Source organism: Astatotilapia calliptera, chromosome 14 (assembly GCF_964374335.1).
Source record: "Astatotilapia calliptera chromosome 14, fAstCal68.1, whole genome shotgun sequence".
Lineage (NCBI taxonomy): Eukaryota > Metazoa > Chordata > Actinopteri > Cichliformes > Cichlidae > Astatotilapia > Astatotilapia calliptera.
This window is the reverse complement of record NC_137435.1, coordinates 19,408,082-19,432,544: the sequence shown is the minus strand read 5'-3', so window position 1 is coordinate 19,432,544 and position 24,463 is coordinate 19,408,082. Positions and strand designations below refer to the sequence as shown.

Here is a 24,463-nt window from a genome sequence, read left to right as displayed (position 1 = left end):
TTTCAGCCGAATGGTCAATGTCATGACAATCACAAATTTAACTAACAATTTTTTTGCTTTGTATCTGTAACCAGGCCTTAACAAAAATAATTTGTAATTGGGGAAATATTTTTACACACACAAATCTTTTTTACGCACACACAAATTCTTTTTACACACACAAATCTTTTTTACGCACACACAAATTCTTATCTACAGATGCACAAATATACGCATTCTGATTTACAAGTACAAAATATTTATGACCACAATTTGAGCACATAACCATGCTGCCACATCAGGCTTAACCACCCAGTTTTAGGTTTAGTCAGTTTCGTCTGTGTAAAAACAGCATGAAGTACACATTTACTTTTTAATAAAAGTAAAAATATACATTGAAACTCCCACTGTCGCCATATTTCCCCCTATTTACTATTTAGATTTGAATATCTCTGAGTGTGTCAGGTGTTTTTTCACCTGTTCTTAAACTTCTTGACCCTGGTCCCAGACAAAGACCAAACATTATTATAAAAGAAATAAAACTATGAAAACTAAATAAATAAAACATCAAATATACAAACTCTGAGCACAAGTTATTACCATTAAGGTATTTCATATCTGTACTCTGTACATAAAATAAATGTCATAATTTATTCTACACTGTTATACTCTTAATGGGTATAATTTGCTGTGTGTTTGCAAAAATATGTTTTTACATACAAAAAGCAGGAAAAATAATGCACATATGATCTGATCACCATTTGCTGAGTCCACTGTGTGCATTTGAAGATGAATATGAATTTACTTTAAACAATTATCTTGGCAAAATACAGCTTGATTACTAGATTGATTGATTATTTGGGCATTTTGCATGAACATATACCAAAATTCATAATATTCAGTTAATTTTTTGAATGACACAAACAATATAAACATACAGGGAACATACAGGGAAGTCAGACCAACCTATGACATGCAATGTAAAAGCCCAAATAAGTTATAGAACAATGAAAACAATGTGTGTGTGTTGCCTTTAGGTGTTGTAGATCTAAATAGGTTTTGATGTTTTTATCTGTCATCATTACCAATTAAGTTTACATGAAATAAAATGTGTTAAATAAATAAATCAAAAATATAAAAAAAAATTAACATTGACATTTAAAACATTTTTTAAATAACACAAAGTAGGTGTGAAAACAACACAAAGATATAAAGAATTCTCAACATTTTATCCCTGGAAACGTTCCTGGATATTAGCTCCTGTGAAAATGAAAAATGACTGAAGAAAGGTAAGCAAAAAGCTCCTACAATAAGCAAAGAAGAAGAAAAACAACCATAAAGGTTAATAAGAAGCAACAAGAGGCACACAGAGCTGTTAAAGAGGCGCGAAATTAAAAAGACAGTTCAACCTGTGTAAAATTCAATCTAAAGGCTTTATCTATGAGTCAGATTCTTTAAAGAAACTGTGACGCTCTGATTTAATATGTGCTCCAGTTAACCCCCCATCCAGAAGGGGGCGCTGGTGCACGCCGAGCTGTTTCTGTTTCACCCGCCACAAACTGGAGGGAAAAGAAGAGGAAAAGTCTTTAGCGTGGTTTATCCGGACGTACTTTGGTCTGCTGAAGATGTGGCCTTATAGACATCATGTAGAAGTCACCGTGGAGTTTTGTGAATGGAAAACGTTCTTGAAGAAACGAAGGTTAAAATATGAGGCTGTAGCGTGACGCAGGTGATTTTTCCCCCCCATTCAGGTTGAAGGTATTTAGTTAACGGCACGTGTTTCCATGCACACGTGGTGGACCCGATAATTTGTGTAAATTGTGTTCACTTGTGAATTAATTTACTTATTTTCCGTAACGCCACCATGCTGTAAGAACACTCTCATAGGTTGTAACTAGGTAACTAAGGTGTTACCTGACAGCTTAAAGGTGGAATCCTGTGCAGGATGTGCATTTGTGTTTATTTGTGCTTTGTCGTCGTTGCTTGTTGCACAGGGTGGTACTGGAGGTGATATCCGGAGTAATCATGCGGGAGCTCCCATCCTGAAACACGCAGATCTCCATGTGGCTGAAGCGACCGGCAGATGCACACGGTTCTTAATATACTATAAGGTACAAATGAAACACAGGGGAAGTGACTGAGTTAGTTAATGCCAAAGCAAAACCACGTGTCTTTTCAGGATATAACCAGGGTAAGTGTGTTCCCAAGCGCAAAAAAAAAAAGTATTCCACTTATAATAATGGATTGGATTTATATAGCGCTTTTCAAGGCACCCAAAGCGCTTTACAATACCACTATTCATTCACTCTCACATTCATACACTGGTGGAGGCAGCTACTGTTGTAGCCACAGCTGCCCTGGGGCAGACTGACAGAAGCGAGGCTGCCATATCGCGCCACTTATCCCAGTCTGTTCCATCACTACACTTTATGTGGCTTTTATTCAGAGTGTCTATGGAGATGTTGTTTCGTACTGAATATTCTGAATGGAAAGTTACTTTCAGCTGGTCCCTTATTCATAAGCGGTCACCACAGTGGGTAGTTGTTTGAGTTGAACCACTGCGTTAATCTCAAGCAGTTTGGACTGCTGTAATGCTCTATCATCCTTCTTTTATCATCCTTCTATTAGTTGACAAAGCACTGAGTGGTTTGACCTCCCCAGTATTTATCTGACTAGGTCAGTGTCTATAACATAGTCTGACCTCTCAGATCATCATGCAGATGTTTAATTGTCCCCAGAAATGCATGTAATTCCTCTTTTCACTAGCATCTACTCAGCTCAACTTGGTTTTAAGCGTTTTCCATTAAGTGGTAGTACCTGGTACCAGGTTGTTTTTGTTTTCTTGGCCAGGGTAAGTCATGAGAGCAACTCTTTCATAAGACTCAAACTCACCATTTTTGAAGGGGAAACGAGGGAAATTACTACACAGTGACTAAAACAGAGTAGAATGGAGTGGAGCCGAGGAGGTGTTGTTGGAAAAAGGCAGTGAAAAATATTGTGCCGAGGGTGCTTTTCAGCTGCTAGTGCTCCTGATCTTTGGAACGAGCCACCTGCTGACCTGAGATCAGTTACAAACAGGCTCAAAACCTTTTATTCTCCCAGAACTCGGCTCATAAGTGTGAACTGGTGTTTTACTACTTTGTAGTAAGTTTTATTTTGCAGTTTTCATTTTAAACCTACATACCTTTTTATGTTTTTATCTTCTACCCATTCACTTGTCAAGTGAAAGGTCATTGATTCGATTCCATCTGGAAATGAATTTCCCTCTAGGGGTTGTATCAGGAAGGGGATCTGGATATCAAACATGCAAAGCTACCCTCTGCCGTGACTCCTTTGCCAAGGGAACAGCCGAAAGCTTGAGTGTAGTGAAATGTACTCTATAAATAAAATTACAGCTTGAATTTTGAATGCATGGCTGAATTCTGTTTTGCTCTGGATGTAGTAAATACAGTCAGACACCATGCGACATGAATGCTTTCACAAACTGACTCAGCAGGATGAGGGTGCTCATTGTGCTTCTCATTCTTACGTCAGAGTGAATACATCAACGGCCTCGTTCCTTCAAAGCGATTCAGCCGGTATATTAATGATCTGTTGCTCAACATTGCTTGCTGTCTTCCTCCCTGTTGATGCTCTGTGCTGTTGGCTTGTTTCCTGTTTTATTAGCTCAGATTTATCTCATAGCTTCGGTTCTCCTTCTGTTTCAGCGTGTCTAAACATTTACATGAAGTGCAGCTCGACCTGTCGCCAGCCTCTGGGGAACTTCCCGAGGATGGTATGTTATTAGACTTGTTAACTTAAAGGCATGGGCGAATTCTGGTCCAGCTGCTCTGTGCTGGATACAGTCAGACACCATGCAACAGCCACGTCTCATTTCCACTAAATTAGTGGATGAGTGCCTTCCTCAAGCTCATCCAGCTGCGTGGGAATGAGTACAAACACACATTTGGCTATTCCTGATGGTTTCATATTGATTTATTCTGTTTTTCTAAATTCTGCAGGATGAAAGCTTCCAAAGCAAGACTGTGGGGACAACGGTCAACACACTCAAATCTGTCTGAAGTCGGTCAACCTGTGATGTTTTTTTTTTTGATGTGCATCTCACTCTGTTGATAATAAACTTTAAAATTGTAATTATTTTTTGTCTGTGTGTGTCAGTGTTCTACTTCAAGCTTAAAAATGCTGCAGAAAGACAGAAAAGCACAGAATTGCAGAGCTGAAGTACCCCTCCATTTGCAGGACTTGGGGTTTTACATGTTTTAATAAATAGATTCATAGCATACAAGTTAAAGTTACACTTCCCTTGAGTTGCTGCCACCAGAGCATACTCTGCATATCGATTAAGTAGGCACATAGTTCTCAAACTGTAACTCACGCAGGTTTTATATTCCAGCCAGATAAACTGCAGGTATTTCCCACAAGGTTTCACAATAGAGTATAGACTTAACTAAACTCTCCATTTTCCTCCTGAGTCACTCTTTAACATTTGAAATATAAACAGTTTTTAGAGTGCAAAGGCTATAAGAATACCATGTAGTGCTGAAAAAATTTTTTTGTTAATATACAGGGTGTATCAAAAAAAAAATTGGAATTAAAAGCGCCTTAATTCCACAGCCATTCGCCGTTTAACGATCAAAAGACGGACGTGCTGTTAGAGCAGATTCGAGTTTTACATGGTTGCTGGTAAGAACAACAGCAGCGACTCCAGACATGCTCTCCAAAGTATGGGCGAGGTTTAACTGCAGAGGGAGACACATCAGGCATTTGCAAACGTAACTTTTTGTATATTCAGCCATGTACTTTAAAATTTACCATAAGTTTCTATGTTCATTAAAAAGTATAGCCTTTTGAAATCTGATTATTCTTTTTTGATACACCTTGTATTTGAGGGGCTGCATTCGATCTAAAGAACAGCAGCTGCATTTTCATAGGACACAAGCTGACAATGGGTTGAGTACACTTTTAGAACAAAGCAAGCACAATGTCACCAGTGGCATGGTTGAAAATTTTGCCAAACATTTCAGTCCTTGAGATAAATCAATCCCCCTGTAGTCACTACGGCTGCTTTTAAAAATGCTGCATTATGCATAAACTAGTTGTAGCAGTTCTTTTCTACAAAGAAAGAAGTTAAAATGTTTCCCCATGTAAAACTCAGCACGTGTCAGTCCACGCTGCTTGTTACTGGATGGGCTCGTCCGCTTCAGTGGCGATCGAAAGCAGGATGGTTTTGGCCGTGTTCTCAAAAAGTGCTGCTCTGTTCTGGGTTTGGCCCTTCTTGACCCAGTGGCCGTAGATCTTAAAGGCGCACGCATCTATGAGCTTGCGGATGGGCTTCACGGCGTACGGGTCGCTCTTTATCACCTCCTTGGTGATGGGCTTGGCACGGCGATAGTTGCAGTAGATTCGCATTGTAGCGAGAACGGTCAAGCAAATAACCTGATGGAGAAAGTTCAGAAAAGGTTATGGTTTCTTTATGAACTATCAAAGACAGTAAAGTTGTAGTAGACAGAAATAGACAGAAATTTAGGGGGAGCAAGATCCAGGTTTTTTTGGAATTAGGGTTATATTTTGATCGAGATATGATAAAGATACCATAAAATATATCCCTCAAATATGAAAACTATTAAGATTTTTAGTTTGATAAAATCTTGTGTTTCTCACCTTGAAGCGCCTGAACGGAGTGAATTGTCGTACTTCGTGCACCACGTACTGTGAAAAGAATGAGTGGTTCAGAACATCTGTAGCTGTGAAACGCTGCTTTGGATCCACCACCAGCATCCGCGAGATCTGGAGGAAGAATTATTTTAGTTCCAAGGTTTCAACCTTATCACCTAACTTATAAAACTGAGATTGCAACAAACTGCAAAAGTAAGATTACCAAATCTTTGACCGTGTCTGAGCGGTCTTCCCATTCAGGAGAGGAGAAGTCGTACGTCCCCGCTAAGATCATGCGCAGCATCAGTATCTGTTTCCTGTGCCAGAACGGTGGAGAGCCCGCGAGCAGCGTGTACATGATAACACCTGAACTCCATCTGCAAACACGAGCCAGAACAAAGTTTATCTAGTCTGTTCACTGTGCAGTGTGTACATGCATAATCTAATCACCTGGAACACGTATTAGCCGAGCCACACAACAGATAATATGAGTCATTATTTTGTACACAGATAATTCTAACACACTGCTGAGGTGCATAAGATCAATTTTGGTAACATGAGAGTAAAGCTGACACTCCCTCCTATTGATATTTTTGTTACTTGGTAACCGATTTCATGGTCGCTCACATGTCCACAGCTGTACCATATCCTGAATGTCCTGCGTCCATAGAGCACTCAATGATCTCAGGAGCAAGGTAACCAGGAGTCCCACACACCTCTGCATTACAGACAGGAAGAGTAAATACATGTTATTAAAGGGAGCATATTCCCTGATCTTTGTCAACATAAAACCACTTTTACAGAATTTCAAATAACGCTTAAGCGCTTAAGAGGTGTTCATTTACATGTATTCATGAGTCTATCCTTGTCTACATGCAGAATTGTTCTTAGGCAAGAACCCTAAAAATTGCCCTCAGTGTGTAAATCAGGCGTGGAGGCCATGGATTTTGAATCACTAGTTAACCTAAACTAAACTAATATGTTTAGACTGTGACGGGAAGCAGGAATACTTGATGTAATCCCACACAGGCACAGAGAGAACATGCAAAGGCTACAGCCAGGATTTCAACTGGGAATCTTCTTGCTGTGAGGCAACAGTGCTGACCACTCTACCACTGTGCAGCCCTATTACAGCTGTGTGTCTGCCCAAGGCACTCTCTGACTTCTGTATGACCTCTGTTCTTTATGTGACCCATAAATGATCCTGTGCTGTTTTACTATTTCACTGTGTGGAGATCCCCCTGATGGTCCTTTAAAGACCTGCATGGGCAGGTCTCTGCAGGAACCTGGGTAGATGTGGAGGGAACACCAGTATTTTTCATGACAGAACTCTGTCACCACTTTCCTATACAAAATACACACAGACATGTCACGCAGAGTTTTAAGACGCCCGCCATTTCCTTCGATTTGATTCATGCTGGTGGATCTAAAACCCATCTGAATAGATTTGAGTCAAATTTGACCCAAACGGTATGTAAGGGTTAAATATTTACTATCCTCATTGTCTATTAATATCTCTACAACTACAAAAGTGACACACAAATAGATGATATATTAAAAGAAAAAAATAATACAGTATCTTAGGGAAGTGTTTGGACATCACATTCAATGGGAATCAGTGCATCTCTACTGGAGAGACAAAACAAACTCTTTCAATTTAACTCAGTGTGGTTCAATTTTATTTATACTGTTTAACCGATCCAATTCACAGCAATATTCACCTCAAAGGGATTTATACTGCACGCTAAAGACCCTGAAAACCACTGTGTGAGTGAGCACTTTGAAACAGTGTGAAGGAAGAACTCCTTTTACCACAACTGGTTGGACAGATCGAGCTACTTCCAAAAGAGTGACTATTGTCGGTGACTGATAAAAAAGAATTGTGTGAGAGGTGGAGTACAAACTTTTTGGGTTCTGAAGGAGGGCACGGCAGAGACAGTGTGAGAACTTCTGCTCACAGCTTCTGATTCTCCTCGTTTTTATCATCATCAAGCCATTCAGCATGCTCTCATGCCCTGTGGATGGAGATCTCACCCTGGAAGAGAGGTCTACATCCCGCTAGAAATATTACATTACGTTGAACAGCATTGTATTGATTTGAGAAACTCAGTACAAACTATGCCAATGTTCCACCTCAGCATAACAGAGCCACAAGATCCCCTCACTCAAGAGATTAGGTTTTTCCTTTAATTTAACATCCATCTTTAGGGAACATTTATAGCATAATTAAAGTATTATGCATTTAGACATTAATTGAGCACATTTAGATTAAGTGCTGCTGGGTCAAGTAGATCTCCAGCCTAATGGAAGAAGCCCATTACGTCTTTACCGACTGAACAAAACTATCCAGCGATGCACAGTTTCATTAGACGCTTGGCATTTCGCACTGCTAATGATCCGACTTCTGAGAAGTCTATTTGAAAGGTCAGTGTACTGTGAGTGTCTGGAACTGCAGCAAATAGATCAGAGTGTCCTGTTTCTTAACCTTTGTAAGAGCAGCTAAGAGAGCAGGGAGCTGTTGTGCAACCAGACCCAGATTCTCCGCTCACCACCAACAGCTGATGTCCTGACGAGTGCACTGCAGGCTGTAAACTGTAACTTTAATATTCACTCAACTCAGTGGTGGGTCTGAAATGATGCACTGGTGTTTAACTGTCAGCCAACCTGTGAAAGTTTTTAATGCTTTAAGTATTTTTGTCATCTTTTGACAAGTTGTATGATTACAGCCACCAGGTTTCTGAACTGCTGACACACCTTGCAGTAATGGAAGCTTTCACTGACCTTTGAGCGTCTGTCCTGGCTGAATCTGCACAGCGAAACCAAAGTCAGTGAGTTTGATGTTCATGTAGTCGTCTAAAAGGATGTTCTCGGGCTTCAGGTCCCGATGAACGATGTTCTGGGCGTGGAGAAACTGGACCACCTCCAATAGAGACCGCATGATCGTCCTAAAGACAACACGTACAAACCTTTAAAGAGTCCTTTTAAGAGTTAGCGGAATTTATCTGTCTTTTTATTAAATAACATGCTCACTGACCGTGTTTCCTTCTCACTCAGTGTAACTTTTTCTGTGAGGTAGTCAAAAAGTTCACCCCTCTTCATTCTGGGAAAAAGAAACTAAAAGCTTTGGTTGATTTTCACATAAATACCTGTTCAGGAATCATCCATGTGAAACACTTACAGGTCGAAAACCAGGAAGAAGAAGGCCTTGGACTCATAGCAGTCTTTGAGCTGAACTGGAGAAGAGAGTTACTTTGATATTTGGCCATGTTAGAAGAACAAAGTTTAAACGAACCCAAGTTTTTCCAGTCAAACTGATTAAATGAAGCATGCGTACTGATGTTCTCCTGCCCGTAGACTTTCTTGAGGATGTCGATCTCCTTCACCGTTGCCTCTCTGATCTCTTCGATCTCCTGCGGCGTCATCTTGTCAGAGGGGGTGATGTCGATGATCTTCACCGCGTACTCCTGAGACGTATGCTTGTCGACGCAGCGGCGCACCACGCTGCTCACTCCCCTGAGGATGAAAAAAAAAACACATCAGCCGTCCGAGCTGCACATCTGTTGTTTTTAGGTTTGGGTAGGAGGGCAACTTGTGATAACTGCTGGATAAAATGTTCTGTGACCGTGTCTTTCATCATGAATCATGTGTTTAACCGTTTCAAAACAGCACTGTTTTTGGTCAGAAATCAGTGACATGGTCAGACTAAAGGAAAGTATTGTGTGTTTTTACCATCTTATCAGTCTGACAGAGCAAGTAAAAACAGTGAAGAATGTGCTTGTCATGAAGATTGTCTTGTTTATCATTAACGTCCAGGAAAACAGAGAAAAACATCAAGTAAGCAAACTGAAAACCTTACTGCTGAAATTAAATTCAGAGGGCGATTTATGAATGAACAAGAGAAACTTCAGGGTGACCACAGTAAAGGAACTCCAGTGACTTTTCTCTGAATGAAGAATACTAGAAGAAGGACACATTGTCCACATCCTGTGACCTCCTGACCTGCATGTGGGAAAAGGGGGTGAAATTACATAATCTATCAGACCGACGGCCAACACTTTGTCTGAAGCGTGCTGAAGTTAATAAATGTGGCCTCCTTGGATAATGTGTCTTACGTAACAGCACCACCCTCTGACAGCTGGTGGACTGAATGACAATGAGCAGGCCCTGGCTCGGCTCCCATTTCTCAGGGGCTTGTGGGAAACTTTGGGGAAAGTGCTTGTTCTGTGCAGAGGATGATAGCTGTTTGAACTGAGGTCTAAATCTGAGGTGTGTTGTAACATTAAATGAATCTACAAACTAATAGCAAGTAGATATTTTACCATTTTTGTGTTCTGCCTTGCTACTCTTTGAAGTTATTTTGTGTAAACTCTGAAGAAGAGACGAGTTGGGTTAAATTCACAAACAATAAACCATTATTGTTTTTTGGGGTTTTGCTCAAGTGGATCTTAATCCTGGAACCCTCACATGTGGCTACATATAGGTCTAGTTTACCTAATCTTTAAGAGGTAAAACTGTGCACTCTTTAGTCCAAAGTCCAATGGAGAGTTTTCTGCTCAGCTCAGTTGGGTGAACCTCTGCTATGGGTCACGTTACAACGACGGTTTCGTAAACATACCTTCCCAGAATCTCCTTGGGCTCATACTTGTCGTAGAACTCTTTGGCTCCCACCCAGTCAGGGATCTCCTCCTCCTTGGTCATGTTTCCAGCTCAAGGCTAATAGTACAGAATTATCTCCTCTTGCAGCTGACCTCAGGCTGCAGGCAGAACATGCATTCAAAACTCCAGCATTTTCACTAAACACAGCTCTACTTTAAGGCTTTTTGCACATCTGATCACACTAGAACTGCTTCCAAGCTGTTCTGACGGATATTCACCAGTTAGCTGCTTCACCAGCAGGAGCTGTCCAGATAAGATGTGTGTTTGGGCACCAGGCGTGCCAGCTGTATTTTGTAGGCCATACTGTTAAATTTAAAGCTTTATCAGCAGAATGTTAAGTAATTAAACTGCATTATTACAGATCAAGCTACTGAGTGATACTTAAGTAATCAAAATCATCAACAAATGAATAATTTAATTGTAATTATTACCAATAACATTATGTAACATATGGAGTACAGTTACTTTAGGCATTTTACACCTACTTAAGTATGTTCCCTTAACTGCTAGGGCGTCGCCATAGACAGCGATACCTTTTTTCCTTTTAAATTGCAGTGTGATTTGTTTAAATCCATTTTATTTATCTTTAAGTATTCTTATTTCCTTTGGTTGTCGCAGTGCCACTCCGTTTAAAAATTACTAGAACGTCCCTGATCCCAATTAATTACTTACCTTGAAACTACATTTTAGTGTTTACAGGAGACAAACTTCTCATATCTACTCATTTGGATGCACTTCCGGCGCAAAAATCTCAAGAAAAGCTTCAAAACGATGATGATTATTAGCATTATTTCCATGTTTTTAGGATTATAACGGCCTATAAGCAAAGTTATTATTAAAACCTGTCAGAATATAGACAGGGCTGAAACAGAAAAATGTGGAAGTTCTATTAGTGTGGAGATTTCTGAAAATCATACATCACTTTGAACCCTTAAATTACTGAACTCATGATTTTTAATGGAAATCAGTTCCCACTTCTCCATCTGATTACTTACATCACAGGAGTTTTTAGAATAAATATTTTCTGCAATTCTGTGAATAAATGTGCAAAAAAGAGCAATGTTTTCATAAATATCCAACAAAACGTGTAGTTTGGACATTCTCTTTTTACTGTAGTCAGAAACGAGACTGGCCAGTGAATGCGCACTGAATACTGAACAGGAAATTCGTATTTTACAGCCTGTAACATGTGCCAACATCACTGTGTCGCTTCAGTTCAATAAAAGAGCAGTTTGAAAAAATGATGGTCTCAGTAACACGGCTGTGGTTAAATTTTCCTCTTAGATGCTCTAACGCGCAAAATATCTGATTTTTAAACATCTGATTTTAAATGATTAAAAAAAACAGATGGGCGACTTTTCCCTCCCGTCGTTACAACATGTACCCACCTGTCTCCTTTCACTTCTTCCAGTAAAGCAAACAAAAGTCCAATAAACTCACAGAACGTGTTTTGGGTGAATACAAGAAGCCATCGTTTCAAACTTAATGTCATACCAAACACAGCGCAGACTAATAAAGCAACCCACGCCACCACGTGTGAACCCGTTCAACTGCTCACTCACTGTCCCAGAGTGACCTGCAATATAAACGCATTAAAAGGCCGGCGTCCCTCACCGTGTCCGTCAGTCCCTGATACGAAGACAATCCATCATCAAATCGCGCACAGTGAGTTTCTGAGGACGAACAAAGAGCTGCAGTCAGACTCCGGCGCTATGGCGCGTTTGCGGGTCTGCTGCTGCCATTCTGCAGAGGGTGAGCTTTAATGTCAGGTGCCAAAAATAACTATTTGCTTCGGCAGATGCAGAAGGACACCCCGAATGAGTCCTTACAAAAAACCCCATCCATGAAATAATACCCCGCGGCTCGTGCTCTCGCCACGACGCTTTTAGAGTCAAAACATTACTTCACGCGCAGGTTGCAGCTCGTGAATTTTGCGCTGAAAGCAGAGTGACGGGACAGGTGCGGGACACCCCTTTGTAGCTGCTGAAGTCTAATTAAAGAAAGCACAGGTGAAAACAGAAATGCTTCAGTGTAATAATACAGAGCGCATATGATGAGGAGATGTGGGGGAAAAAAAACAAAAAACAAAACAAAACAAAAACCATCACAGTCTCGTTTTAATTCAAGTCCTTTATTAGTCTGAATCAAACCCAGCAGCCAGAAGGTGAAAGTGGCCTTTTTTTCTCTCTACAAGTCTTGCCATGAGACAGGATTTAAATTAAAAGCATGCACTGACAACTGAAAATAAATCTCAAACATGAGCTAAAACCAAAATATATAAACATTATTTATAAGACTATGATTACAAGCTCTGCAGCAGTCTGAGAAATGAGGCTGTCCGATGACAATTGATCATTAAAACATGTTTATTGATTGTGAATTACACCCTCTCAGTATCTTTAATAAGGAGATGTGATCTTCATTCTGCAGATAGCATCTCTTCTCATGACAGACCTGTAGAAAGAGATAAAGGACAGTTAATACTTTAAATCGTTTAAAATGACTTAACATACTTAGGTTAAGGCTCCCCCTTATGGCCACACTGGGTATTACAGGAGTTTAGAATAGTGCAAAGTCATTTGGCTTTGATATGTGAGCGACAAAGGGCTCATTCAAAGCCTCGATGCTTGCTGGGTTAAACTCAGTTTGAAAAGAGAAAAATGAGACTGAAAATGCAACAGCTTGATGTTGATCTATTTGATATGCATCAGGAAGATCCAGTACTTTAACAGAATTTTATGAAAGGAGCATGCTGAAAATGTGCAACAGCTTGTGCGTCTACCCCCCCATACGTAGTAAATGTTTAGCTAGCCGCAAATGCAACAGAAACTATAGCATTTCGTAACTACACTCACTTTAAATATATCAAATTACTAGGGGTGCAACGATACACGTATCGATATTGAACCGTTCGATACAGTGCTTTCGGTTCGGTACGCATATGTATCGAACAATACAAAATTTTTAATTTATTTTATCAACTTTCCTTCTGACGATGCTGTCTGTGTTGAGCGCTCAGTGGATCTGCGCTCGACAGTGCAGCCTAGGCGGAGTAGTCGAACGCAGATCCACTGAGCGCAGGGCAAGCTAGCAGACAGAAGTTAAGCTCTTCTTGCAACATGGCAAATTGAACCTCCCCCACCCTCATTCAGATGTGGCGTTTGGAACTACTTTGGTTTTCATGTGACATATGACCCTGAAGGTAAGCGAGTCATGGACTAAAGTAAAACAGTATGTTGGATGTGCCACGCAATGCTCAATTACATGGGTGGGAACTAGTGTGTTAGCACAGTTAGCTCGTTAACGTGTTGGCCGTCCAGCCCCATGCACGGGGCGATCGTTAACGGAGATTTGCAGTGTTGTGGCGTTAACGTCATTTCAACGAGATTTACGCTGACAGCACTAGTGGGAACACAACGAATATGACTGCACATTTACGCCGACATCATCCTAGTGCAAAGACAAGTGGAAGCAGACAAAAACAACAAGCATGCATGCTACAAACTTTACCCGAGTCATTTAGATAGCCGTTAGCACATGAGTCTCCTTATGGGGACCTGATATGTTTAATATGCTGCTGAGAATATAGACCAGAAGAAGCGTATAGTATAGCTTTTATTTTGGAAAGAGACATTTCTCTGTAATAAACTCTCTTTTCCAAAGATGAGTGATTCCTCAATCAGATACAGGGCTCACAATATCGCTAGCCCGACGTCCCGGGGCTAGCGATTTTTCCAGTCGGGCTACCAAAATCTATCTCTGCCCTGCCCGTCGGGCTATCGTAGGAAGGAAAAATATATGTCAATGCTTTTGCATTCTTTTGGAAATGTAGCTGGGTAATTATGTCATTGGCATCGGTGAGCCACTGTCAATATGTGACATATTGAAATCGCGTTTGAATTTGCGCTTGTTTTTTGCTTTCACTTTGCAATCGCGCGAACTGTGTTAGAGAGCAACAGCACTGATTGGTGAGTGGTGATAATTTGTGCACCAATTCCTCTGACATCGTCTTATTAATCGTTAGCTTACTATGCAAACATGACAAGTGAAATCTCCCGCAGCTTAAACATGTGAGAGGTTGATCGTGCAGAGAATCGCTGAGCGTTATGTATGTGTGTGTGTGTGTGTGTGTGTGTGTGTGTGTGTGTGTGTGTGTGTGTAAAAGCAGCAGGATATATATTTTAGTTCTGCTGAGCCAAACAAGACAGGTCAGGGTGAAGAAGTGACAGCCAAAGAAAAGCTTACCACAAAACTGAAAAGTTATGACAAATCAGACTATAAGGCAAAAAGAAAGTGCAGCTTTATGGTTTCATGGATAAAAGAATTTCTATGGCTGCGATATGACGAGCTATATAACCAGGGGTGCACATAAGTGGTCCGCAGGTGCGCATTCGCTGTCAAAATAAAAAACATGCACAAGATAAGTTGCAACGCGCGTTTGCGTACATAAGATTTTCTGGAGGAGGACAGACACTCGTTTAGAACTCTTAAAGATGTCGAAGAAGCTCCTTTAAGCAATTACTGTGGTGTTCCTCCACCTCCAAACAAATGTCAGAAGGAGTCCGAACCACAAAAGAAGCACGTATTCTCGGAAAAGTGGTTGCAGGAGGTGAGCTGGCTTCAAACAAATGCTGAACGCACAGAGATGTGGTGCGGAATGTGCCGTGAAAATTTAATAAATGACAAATTAAAAAGGCATGAACATTTTTTTTGTATTGAAAAAAATATCGACCCGTGACACCAAAGTATCGAACCGAACCATGAATTTTGTGTATCGTTGCACCCCTACAAATTACTAATAATGATGAAAAGCAACGACTAGAAGACAGAAAGACAGCAGTCTCCATTTATACAAAGCCTGGACGTGTTTCACTCACCATTAGCAAACCTGCACTGTTTGAGCACCTCACTGAAGCCCTCGCAGAGCTTGAGGTCGCTCTGGTTTTGGGCACACTCAACGAACTGCCTGAGCTCGTAGGAGCAGGCCTGCTGCTGCTGCTGAGGGGCCCCCTGCTGGTACACAGGCTGGGCCTGGTATGGCTCCTAATACACACAAGGCAGAGGATTAAATCATGTGTGTGACAAAGATCAAAACAGAGTTTAACATGTCAGAACAAGCTTCAGTTTTGTATCACAAAGATGGAATATCTTCCATTAATGACACAAAGTAAATCTATTTACACATCTATCGATAAAAATGCTGAAATATCTAAAACTGCGATCCTCAAACTGCTCAAGAGCGTGTGGTTTCCAAGTCCTTTTTGTCATAAAGAAAAGCAGAGTAAATGATTGGTCATCACTCATATCTTAAAATCTACTAGGAATGTAACTGCATAAAGATAATAGTGATGTACTGGGTTCAGGGTTAATGAGACAAACATCATTATGCATATTTCCCTGCACTTGTGTGAATGTAAATAAACCACGTTTGACCTTTGGACTTTTGTTTTGGTTATAAACACCCCAAATATTTTTCATAACTGATGTTTACCTTCAGCAGCAGCTGTGTCTGTATTTTCAAATTAAACTTATCACATGTGTAAACATAAAAAAACCAAAAAACAAACCCAGATTGAGCAGAGGGAGTAATTCATCTTTAATCAACCAGCACTGATTGCACACAGGAGTCTTAATGAAAGCAAGATGATTCCTTCACTGCTTTTAGTTAAAAGTCTCAATTTTCATCATATTGTTTCCATCTGGCTGTTATACTGAACTACCACAGTGCATGTAACTCCATGCGTTACATAAAATGTGGTGTTTGTTTGTCACCTGCTCCATGTTGCAGAGGCCCTGCATACTGTGTCTCAGACACCCTAATCTTCCTTGAAACTGTTCCAGTCCTGTGGCTGGCTAAACCTGGGCTTACCTGGTATGTGACGTCAGGCCTGGCAGGCTCTGAGTGTCCTCCGCTGAAACCTCCAGTCATGGCGTGACCGATTGTGTGGCCTACCGCCGAGCCTACTGCCACCCCAGCGGCTGTAGACGCCATCTGGGCAAACATACCCGGCTGCCTGGGCGCTGCGGCTGGCGTGCCGACAGCGGACGGAGGCGCCTGCATCGGAGCCGGGGCGTAGGAGGGAGGGGGAGCAGCCCGGGCCATAGGTGGAGGGGATGGTGGAGCCCGGCTGTAACAAAAACGTTTTGTTAAGAACTTTTTTAGCAACTTCACCAAACACAATCAAAAACAGATATGAGCTGACATCTGTTATTCCAGCTATTACTCTGAATCACAGCAAAGGTTTATGAAAGCTTGGATAAAGGTGAAGCTCTGATTCAGAGAATATCTCCACACTAGTAAGACAACAAAGAGCTACTTTCAGCTGATCACTTATTCACAAGCGAGAATAATATTCAGATGCTCTTCTTGATGCAACCACAAAGGGATTTGTGTCTCCTCCTGGGATCTGTTCTTCACTTGCTAAGAAAAAGCGTTATCCCGTAGCTGGATAAAGTAAGCCCACCTGTGTTCAAAGTGAACTTTAAACATGTCACTGTGGAAAATAATCAGTCTTTCCCTAAGCAGCTTGGCCTTACAGGTGGAGACACTGGTACAAATTATTAAGCACCAAGAGTCAAATGTGTTCTTGCAATTCTTAGTTTCAGCTATATATTCAGCTTAGTTTCGGATATATTTAGTGAAAGAGAAATGAGGGCACAGAGGGATTATTCTTCCCACAAGGAGAAGAGAAACAGAAATACTTCCAACCATTGTGCGACTTATTTCGTTATAACTCGGAAGAATAAAGTCTCAGTTTAGCTGCAGGTTAGAAGAAAAACTATAGAAGCTGATGCAACGCCACTGGCTTTGCTAGCATGTGGGGATTTGTACAGAGGAAACCACGATAAAGACAATGACCTTCATCATTTTCATAACACAGTAACTTTCTGAGCAATACCCAGATTAACCGGCAATTAAGCTTTAATTGAAATTATCCTTATAAGATACTTGAAGCACTTCATGACCTGCACTTTCCTGGCTAACATACGGCACTATGACATTACCTAAACGTTAGCATTTGTGCTAACTAAAATATCTACTCTACCTTTCTTTAACAAAAGGGAATTAAACCCTAAGTGTTACCTGGCTGGAGGGGGCATCCTGGACGTCCGGCTTCTGCTTCCTCTCGGCATGTTGAACACTTAGGTAAGTTTACCTGCGGGTTTAAATAAATACACACTGACGCTGTCACACCGCTTTATATTCAGCGACCTTTAGACAATCCGGAACTTTCCGCGTGTTACATCATTTGTCTCCCGAGTAACTTCCGGTGTGCAGGATACACAACAAGGACGATTCCGCCAGGTGAGTGTTGCGTAACGCATTACGTTGTTCACCTAGGCTAAAGGTTAGAATTGTTTTCTGTGCCATCAACAAAGTCTTAAACGGTTTTGCTTTATTCAATATTTGTTTAAAAAAAATGAACTCCGGACTGCTTTTACTTGCAAGCTGTTTTTGATATTGTTATATAATATTATTTACATGTTTCATATTGTAGGATCAAGGCCGTCTCACATTGTGCTTCATATCTATTTCTGTGTCCTTTAAACTGTGTATATATATATCTGTATTTTTACCCACGAAATGCTGCATAAGGTTTATTCAGAACTTTAAATAAAAAGAAAAAAACACATTTGAACGCATGTGTGTCGTAAAATAAGTTAATTATTGTTTGCATTTGATTTAGTTTCTCTAAATCAGATATCATCCATGAATCTTCAGGTCCCCTCTTGCCTGGTAATTCTATCTTCAATATCCACTATCCCTCCTCTGCACAAGTCCAAACCTTCTCAGCCTTGCGTCTCTAACTTTGTCTCCAGCTGCTGAACATGAGCTGTCCCTCTGAAACAATCTCGTCTGATCCTGTTAATTCTGGTTACTCCCAGTTAAAATCGGAACTTCAACTCTGCCCGATATGTTGCGTCCATCAATGCAGAACGGTGGAAAGAAATAAGAAGCTCTTTAGCAAAGTATATATTTGCATCTTCCAGCCCTTTTCTCAAAACTTGTATGATGTCCAATAACTGGAGATAATTTATCTGAATTTCAGGTGCAGGACCATACCTCATGCACTGGTATATGCCTCCAGCGCCACAAGCTGTTTGTACTCATTTTCATGCCCCACACTTCTCCCCTTTTCCCCCAATTCAGTCACTTCTCATTAGATCTGCCTGGGATCTGCAGCCAGTCCCCTCTGAGGCCGTTCCCAAACCACAGCTTCAATTTGTGCTTTCTCAATCTGCTGTTATCAAACTGAAATAAGGATGTGGTCCCAGCTTGTTAAAAGCAATTCATAATCTTAAATTGATCAAGATGTTCTTTGCATCAGCCGTTACTTCAGTATTCCTAGAATTCCTTTCTCATGCTTTCTCATCCAATTTCAGACTTAAACCACTTTCTCATGTTTTTTGAAAACTCAAGAGGAAGAATCAACAGAGAAGAATAGACAGATGTTAAAATAACATTTCCTAAAGTTCACAGTTTCTAAAGTTTACTTAATCTAATCCATAACTATCTGCAGATTTCAGATGGTTGAGGGTGGAGTTTCAGATAATAAAACAATTGAAACTGTTGTTTATTAAACTGGTGTACAAGATCTTGAAATTATTTCAATACATCACTGTGGACTACTAGAACTTCTGGTCAAAATGAGCTTTACCTTAGCACAACTTTGGGTTTGGCAAGATCAAAATTAAACATTGAAACCAGTTTATTCCAAATATATTTAAGATAATTAATATTTGGATGATCTTTTCCTTGTTTAGGCAATTTAGACTTTGAAGTGGAAACACTGGCACTAGAGAGATGACTCAATGCTGTAACAAGGAGCTCTCTCAGGGGGAAGTGAGTCTTGGTTAATGTGTAACAATAAAACAACATTCTTAGATATTCAAAGTCACCCTTCAGTTTTTTAAGATGTAAGTGAGGCTTTTTCATTCCACATAAACATGTTTGCTATCTTGTGAAATCACCTAAAAAAGGCAAGGGGAACTCTTGTCTCCAAAATGTGAAGTGAGCATAAAATATTCATGCAATAATCCTTAAAAGATGCTTTATGTAAATTGCACAAAATACCAACAGATGTGTGTTTCAGAGGTTTATTCTTAAACAAACTTACTGATAAATGTGGAAAGCCAACATTTTTTCCATTTTCTGCTCTTTTACCAAAATATCTGGTCATGTACCAGTACTTCATTGCTTTTATAGAAATGTACACAATCTGGTATGTGCATGACTTATAACTATAAATTATACACAGATTTATAACTACAAAATTATATATAGCACTTCCCAATCGTAGTTTACCTCGCAACAAGGATTTCAATAAAGCAAAATGATCGCTTATTTCTTAAATTGATAAGTAAGGCCAAAAAGACGGACAAGTTAATCTTTTTTCCCTTTCTTCTTCTTATGCTTATGAGATTGTCCGCCTCCTCGTCCCCCTCTGTTGCCTTTCGAGCTTCTCCCTGTCCATGCTGGCATAGGAGGCTCAATTTCCCCAGGTCGTCCTCCTCTGTCTGGTACACTGCCCATCAACGTCTAGTGACACCAGAAAAAAAACAACAACAAAAAGAAAAAAGAAAATGCTTACGGTACTTAGCTGGAGTCAGAGGCATCTTCATTAAGGATCACAGACACGTTCATGATTGTACCTTGTAAACAGAGGTGCTTGTTCCAGCTTTGACCGGGTCAATGAAGGACTGATCCTCTCTGGCAGCGAGCAGCAGAGATGGAGACACTTGGGAAGAGCCGATGAGGGACGCAAGATTAGGCGCCGAAGCCAGCGCAGCACTGCGCTCCTGTAAATAAATGATGGACTGAATGGAGATGTCTGATATTCATCTTCTGCGTCACCAGCACATGCTCTGACGATGGCCTAAAGCCGACTGACATAAAAGTAGTGTGTTGCAGTTCAGTCAGACCACACGATGTCAGTGTTGTCCTAATAACACCCTGATCTTGCAGACAGTAACAGACATATACTGTATATAAAGATTCAACATAGCCTATAGGTCTAAAGAGTGAAGTAAAACTACATTTTTTTCTATTAATGGGAAATCCTGTTTGCAAGACGACATTAGACAAATGGGTTCTCACTAAATTTATGAGCCTTCCTAATGAATTTATCATCTCAGTCAGCAGTTTTAAGTGCTATTTACTGCAGCATGGCGTTGATTTTATCAATTACGGCACCAAGTAGGATTTAAAAAAAGAGAAAGATGATGAATCAGGGAATGCCTAACTTGCAATCACTCCTGCATGAACACACATCCACCCTCCTTCAGTTTGAAGATGAAAATGATGACAGTCAAAATCTCAGATTGAGGCTTCAGATGTGCTGCTCATCTTCTTTATTACATACACTCTACTTGTTACAGGTGTTAGAGAAGGCAGGGTTCTCATGCATTTTGGAGATATTTGATGCAGATGCAAATGAAGAACCGCCACTCATTTTGTGCATTAAATAAACTTCAGAGTGCTGCTTAGTGTCTTCACAAATGTTACTCTAACCTGGGTTTCTTCATTCTCAGTCACATTAAAGTGGACCTATTCCGTGCCATATTTTCTGTTGTATTAATTCTCATATTTAAACAGTCAAAGTTTCAAATGAGGTAAGCATATGAACAAGTAATCCCTGCAAACTAAACATTTAGGCTTCAGACTACACTAAACGCTCAGTTTCAAACACTTCTTTACTACTCTTGCATTCAACTGATATCAGACGGTAAAGACACCCTTAAAATGGTCATCTCGTGGATACGTGCTGTATTCCATTTTCAGTGAGAAGTTGGAAATTTCAAGTTTGCAGCTGGAATTTTCAGCTAAAACCCTGAATCAAGTTGGACTTCCCACGTAAAAAGTCAGAGACATCACACCAACCCTACCTTTGTAATCCGAGGTGGCAGCGGTGAGAACTTGTAATCTTTACAACCAGTGTTCTGTATTTGTGACTGCTAAATAAACCATACACGTGGTACTGACCAGGCTCTCTGTGCTGAGGTGCCATTTTTAAGCACAGTAAATAAATGAATAATCATTATGTTATACTCCACACACTGCCTGGAAGCCTGCCATGGGGTTTACTTGGTACGAAATCACTCGCAGCTCCAAAATCTGACTTCCGATGTAAAAACTCCACCTGCTGTTCAAAGCTTCTGTTTGCGAGGGGCACCCAAGTAGAAGAAATCTGCCTTATGCTTAATTTATGCTACCAAGGTTGTGTCAGTATTTGCCTCTGGAGACGGGTTTTTAAACCACCATTGCAATCGAACAAAATCTCAACTGTGCAGTGCCCCATGTGGAAGACACTGTGCATCAGTTAAATGCTGATTGGTTGAAAAGTGGGCCGGAATAAGGAACAGCAGAGTTCACCAGAAGTGGAAAAAATACATTATGAAAAGCTGAGGAAGGGGCTACAGTGCACACTTTTCATTGTTTTTAACATTCTGTTTCACTTCAGCTCTTTGCATGTTAGAACTTCGCTCTTGTCTGCAGCTGGCTGACAGACTGGCAATAGCACAGGCAAGAGCCACAAGAGCACAATTTTTATAGGGCCCACATCTGACAGGAGACGCCCTCTGCAGGTAGATGGGCAGTCCAAAGCTTCCTCATGCACTACCACTGCTGAACTAAGATTTTCTTATTAAAAGGGAATAGACTGAAGAGATGAACCAAGGCTCAGAGTAAAATAACTCAGCTAACAGGCAAATGATGAACAGAGTTATTTAACATTCCTACCTTTTGTTTCTCTCCCCATGCAAATGATTCAAGCGTAACCTGAAAGCGCGTGACCATCATTTGTCGCCGACGCCGATAGTCCTCGGACAGAATTTCATTCATTTTTTTCACTTGAAGCTGAGAAACAGGCAAAGATGTAAATGCCACATTAGAGTCACGTCTAAAGTCTTGAGAGCTGAATACAGGCCTGGCAGCTTACCCACTGCTCTGAGCTGAGGCTGGTGCTGAGAAGAGGTTTGGTCATGTCTCCACTTGGTAGGCGAGAAAGCCTCTCATTCACCTGCATTAAAGCAAATGTTTGTAAACTCCTCTTTCAGTGCTTCTCAGTCTGTATTCGCAATTTATTCATGGCTCAATCTCTGTTATTTCAAGCTTACCTCGTTCAAAACGTCCTCAAACCGAGAGGAGGCGTCCATGTTGAGAGCACGCAGAAGTAAAATCCATTCTGCTTGCATCTCTGCTTTCCTCCTGTTTTCACCCAAACCGTCATCGCCTTCGTTTTCCTCACAAAAGTCACGGCTCAGATCTTCAACTCGCTGCTCTTTTTCAGAGTCCGCTTCTGTCGCCCGCTCGTCAGGATGTGACTCTTTGTACTTGACAATGTGAGCTGCTTGCAATTCTGATACAAGGAACTCTGCAAGATGTGCAAAAGATCACTAAATCCACGAGCACTGCAATCATCTGTTCTTACTACAACAGTATCCACCACAGTCCAGTTTCTCACCAGCGACTTTGTTGAGAGTGGACGGGTCCAACACCTCGGAGGTCAGCACAGCGAGGGGAGAGGATATGTTTGATAGTACATTTTTCAGCTCTCCCGCCAGCAGCACATCACCTGACCCTCCTGAGTCTAAAAAAGGACAATTAAGCCAGTTTATTTAACACATTTCACTGCAAGTTGAGTCAGAAAGATCAGATTTTTTTCATGGCTTATATTTGTAACATAGTAACCATCAGTTTGTTTACCAAAGCATGTTTTGGTTGTAGTTATATAATGCACATAAATTACAGCTAATGTGAGGTGCATCTCAGTAGCTTCATATTAAATTAACTGCGGGTAAAATTATGAAAATGGTGTCACTATCCAAATGTTTCCAAATCCAAGTCTACTCTACATGTGAAGATGTTTTACTTTAGTAGAGCATCTGTCAACGTGTAAAAAATATCCTGTTATTTTTATTTATTTAAGGCATCTAAATTGGCTGTTCTGTAACTGGTTTGGTGAATTAATGTGGATGTTTTCAGAAAGGACTTGCATTTTGTTTTACATTACATAAGAAGTAAGGTCGATTCTTAAGCAGTTGCTTTGCTGAGTCGGCCCACTTGAGACCACAGTGACCCCTCTGCGTGAAACAGTAAAAAAATCCACAATCCTGCGATGGTTTCCTCCTTCCTTGGGAGAATGCGCTGTATTAAAGGCAATGGTTAAACATGAAAAAGCCTCTCTCAAAGATTTATGAATGAAAATCTCAGGCCTGAGCCTCACCTCGTAGCTCCGGGCAGAGAGTCCTGAGCTCTGCGCACAGCCAGCTGAGCAGCGGACAGGGAAGCTCGTCACATCTGCACCGGGAGAGGCAGCGGCTGCCCGGGTACCTGACCAGGAAGTAAGTGGAGGCGACAGATGAGATTACCTATTCACCTGTCAGGCGTATCGGCAAGTGTCATTATACGTCAAAAGCCCAGAAAGCAGGCAGAGAATAAGGTTTCTCTTCTCAAATTAAAGTTTCGTAACGACGAAAAACAAACATGTTAATTACCCCAGAGCTTTAATGGCTGAAACTGTCCCCGCGCTCCTCTCCATGAAGACAGGCGTGTACGACTTATTCTTTACTCTGCGAAGTTCAAGTGTGTTTACAAGGGGTGCTTCCTCCTTTAACATCCAGGACGCTCACCGCCCCCTGCTGGCCGGAGTGCGCACAACAACTTCATAAATAACCAAGTCATTCACTAGAGAGGGAATGAATAAACAAAGGATAAATTACAGAAAGTCCAACGATTTTACAAAATATGAACACAAAAGTACAAGATTGTGGAGCAAGTGTATGAAAAATTATAAAAGTTAACAGTATTATTTGCCCCAATTTTAAAAAAAGAAAATAAGTAATCGTGTTTTTTTTAAACAACAACATAATTATTAAAAAATATATAAAAGCAAAGCAGAACAGAAAAACATTACATTTTGTATGAATAAGTTTAGGTTATTTTTCTGTTACAGAATTAGTGAATAAAGTAGTACATTTAGCTTTTCAAAGGTTTCAAACTATTCGTGTAATACTTACTCTCCCTCAACTTTCCACTTTATGCATCTCTATTTGACGGCATCTTTTTAAAACTTTCTCCCGTGATATAATGAAAAAAGTTTCACTCTGCCCCCACACATCACACCTTTCTCACTTCTTGAGGGGAACAAATTGTCCTATAAGGACGGAATAC

The 24,463-nt window shown here is 40.6% G+C and overlaps 3 protein-coding genes, 1 long non-coding RNA gene and 2 other non-coding genes across 8 annotated transcripts; 3 read left to right on the top strand and 3 right to left on the bottom strand.

The window, feature by feature from the left end:
• The first annotated feature begins 1,487 nt into the window (after positions 1 to 1,487).
• On the top strand, positions 1,488 to 4,113 carry LOC113035954 (uncharacterized). Its single transcript, XR_003274408.2, has 4 exons — positions 1,488 to 1,708; positions 1,974 to 2,090; positions 3,687 to 3,754; positions 3,981 to 4,113. It is a non-coding gene; the product is annotated as an uncharacterized LOC113035954 (long non-coding RNA).
• LOC113037070 (small nucleolar RNA SNORA15) lies at positions 3,389 to 3,526 on the top strand. The gene has a single exon (XR_003274569.1). It is a non-coding gene; the product is annotated as a small nucleolar RNA SNORA15 (small nucleolar RNA).
• Positions 3,783 to 3,919, top strand: LOC113037071 (small nucleolar RNA SNORA15). The gene has a single exon (XR_003274570.1). It is a non-coding gene; the product is annotated as a small nucleolar RNA SNORA15 (small nucleolar RNA).
• Positions 4,114 to 4,196: 83 nt separating the features above from the next.
• On the bottom strand, positions 4,197 to 12,045 carry phkg1a (phosphorylase kinase, gamma 1a (muscle)). 3 transcript variants are annotated; one of them, XM_026191852.2, is made up of 11 exons: positions 11,905 to 12,045; positions 10,250 to 10,388; positions 8,969 to 9,147; positions 8,813 to 8,867; positions 8,669 to 8,734; positions 8,416 to 8,579; positions 7,539 to 7,682; positions 6,262 to 6,352; positions 5,858 to 6,011; positions 5,641 to 5,766; positions 4,197 to 5,415 (listed from the first exon to the last, which is right to left on the bottom strand). In XM_026191852.2, the coding sequence occupies exons 2-11, from the start codon at positions 10,330 to 10,332 to the stop codon at positions 5,158 to 5,160; spliced, it is 1,320 nt and encodes a 439-aa protein (XP_026047637.1). In that variant the 5' UTR covers positions 10,333 to 10,388; positions 11,905 to 12,045; the 3' UTR covers positions 4,197 to 5,157. The 3 variants fall into 3 exon arrangements, with proteins under 3 accessions (XP_026047637.1, XP_026047638.1, XP_026047639.1); XM_026191853.2 differs by lacking the exon at positions 11,905 to 12,045 and adding an exon at positions 11,679 to 11,819; XM_026191854.2 differs by lacking the exon at positions 7,539 to 7,682.
• Positions 12,046 to 12,405: 360 nt separating this feature from the next.
• chchd2 (coiled-coil-helix-coiled-coil-helix domain containing 2) lies at positions 12,406 to 18,058 on the bottom strand. The gene is made up of 4 exons (XM_026191857.2): positions 17,375 to 18,058; positions 16,160 to 16,418; positions 15,168 to 15,333; positions 12,406 to 12,744 (listed from the first exon to the last, which is right to left on the bottom strand). Exons 1-4 carry the CDS (start codon positions 17,422 to 17,424, stop codon positions 12,734 to 12,736), a joined length of 486 nt encoding a protein of 161 aa, XP_026047642.1. The 5' UTR covers positions 17,425 to 18,058; the 3' UTR covers positions 12,406 to 12,733.
• Positions 18,059 to 19,375: 1,317 nt separating this feature from the next.
• On the bottom strand, positions 19,376 to 23,927 carry LOC113035952 (tRNA-splicing ligase complex subunit FAM98B). Its single transcript, XM_026191856.2, has 8 exons — positions 23,788 to 23,927; positions 23,517 to 23,623; positions 22,755 to 22,880; positions 22,408 to 22,664; positions 22,230 to 22,310; positions 22,031 to 22,147; positions 19,945 to 20,091; positions 19,376 to 19,831 (listed from the first exon to the last, which is right to left on the bottom strand). Exons 1-8 carry the CDS (start codon positions 23,907 to 23,909, stop codon positions 19,676 to 19,678), a joined length of 1,113 nt encoding a protein of 370 aa, XP_026047641.2. The 5' UTR covers positions 23,910 to 23,927; the 3' UTR covers positions 19,376 to 19,675.
• Positions 23,928 to 24,463: the final 536 nt, after the last annotated feature.

Excerpts from the sequence above, each read along its gene's own strand:
- phkg1a (XM_026191852.2), bottom strand. The coding sequence starts at position 10,332 with ATGACCAAGGAGGAGGAGATCCCTGACTGGGTGGGAGCCAAAGAGTTC. Across the intron at positions 8,580-8,668 it reads CTGAGTGAGAAGGAAACACG|GACGATCATGCGGTCTCTAT; the intron begins GTCAGTGAGCAT and ends TGTTGTCTTTAG. Across the intron at positions 6,353-7,538 it reads CCTCCTTCAGAACCCAAAAA|AGGTGTGTGGGACTCCTGGT; the intron begins GTTTGTACTCCA and ends TCTGTAATGCAG.
- chchd2 (XM_026191857.2), bottom strand. The coding sequence starts at position 17,424 with ATGCCGAGAGGAAGCAGAAGCCGGACGTCCAGGATGCCCCCTCCAGCC. Across the intron at positions 16,419-17,374 it reads AGGATGCCCCCTCCAGCCAG|CCGGGCTCCACCATCCCCTC; the intron begins GTAACACTTAGG and ends TTTTTGTTACAG. Across the intron at positions 15,334-16,159 it reads GGCCTGACGTCACATACCAG|GAGCCATACCAGGCCCAGCC; the intron begins GTAAGCCCAGGT and ends TGTGTGTATTAG.
- LOC113035952 (XM_026191856.2), bottom strand. The coding sequence starts at position 23,909 with ATGTTAAAGGAGGAAGCACCCCTTGTAAACACACTTGAACTTCGCAGA. Across the intron at positions 22,881-23,516 it reads TCTCTGCCCGGAGCTACGAG|ACTCAGGAGGGTCAGGTGAT; the intron begins GTGAGGCTCAGG and ends GTCCTTTTTTAG. Across the intron at positions 19,832-19,944 it reads CAAGCACCTCTGTTTACAAG|ACGTTGATGGGCAGTGTACC; the intron begins GTACAATCATGA and ends TGGTGTCACTAG.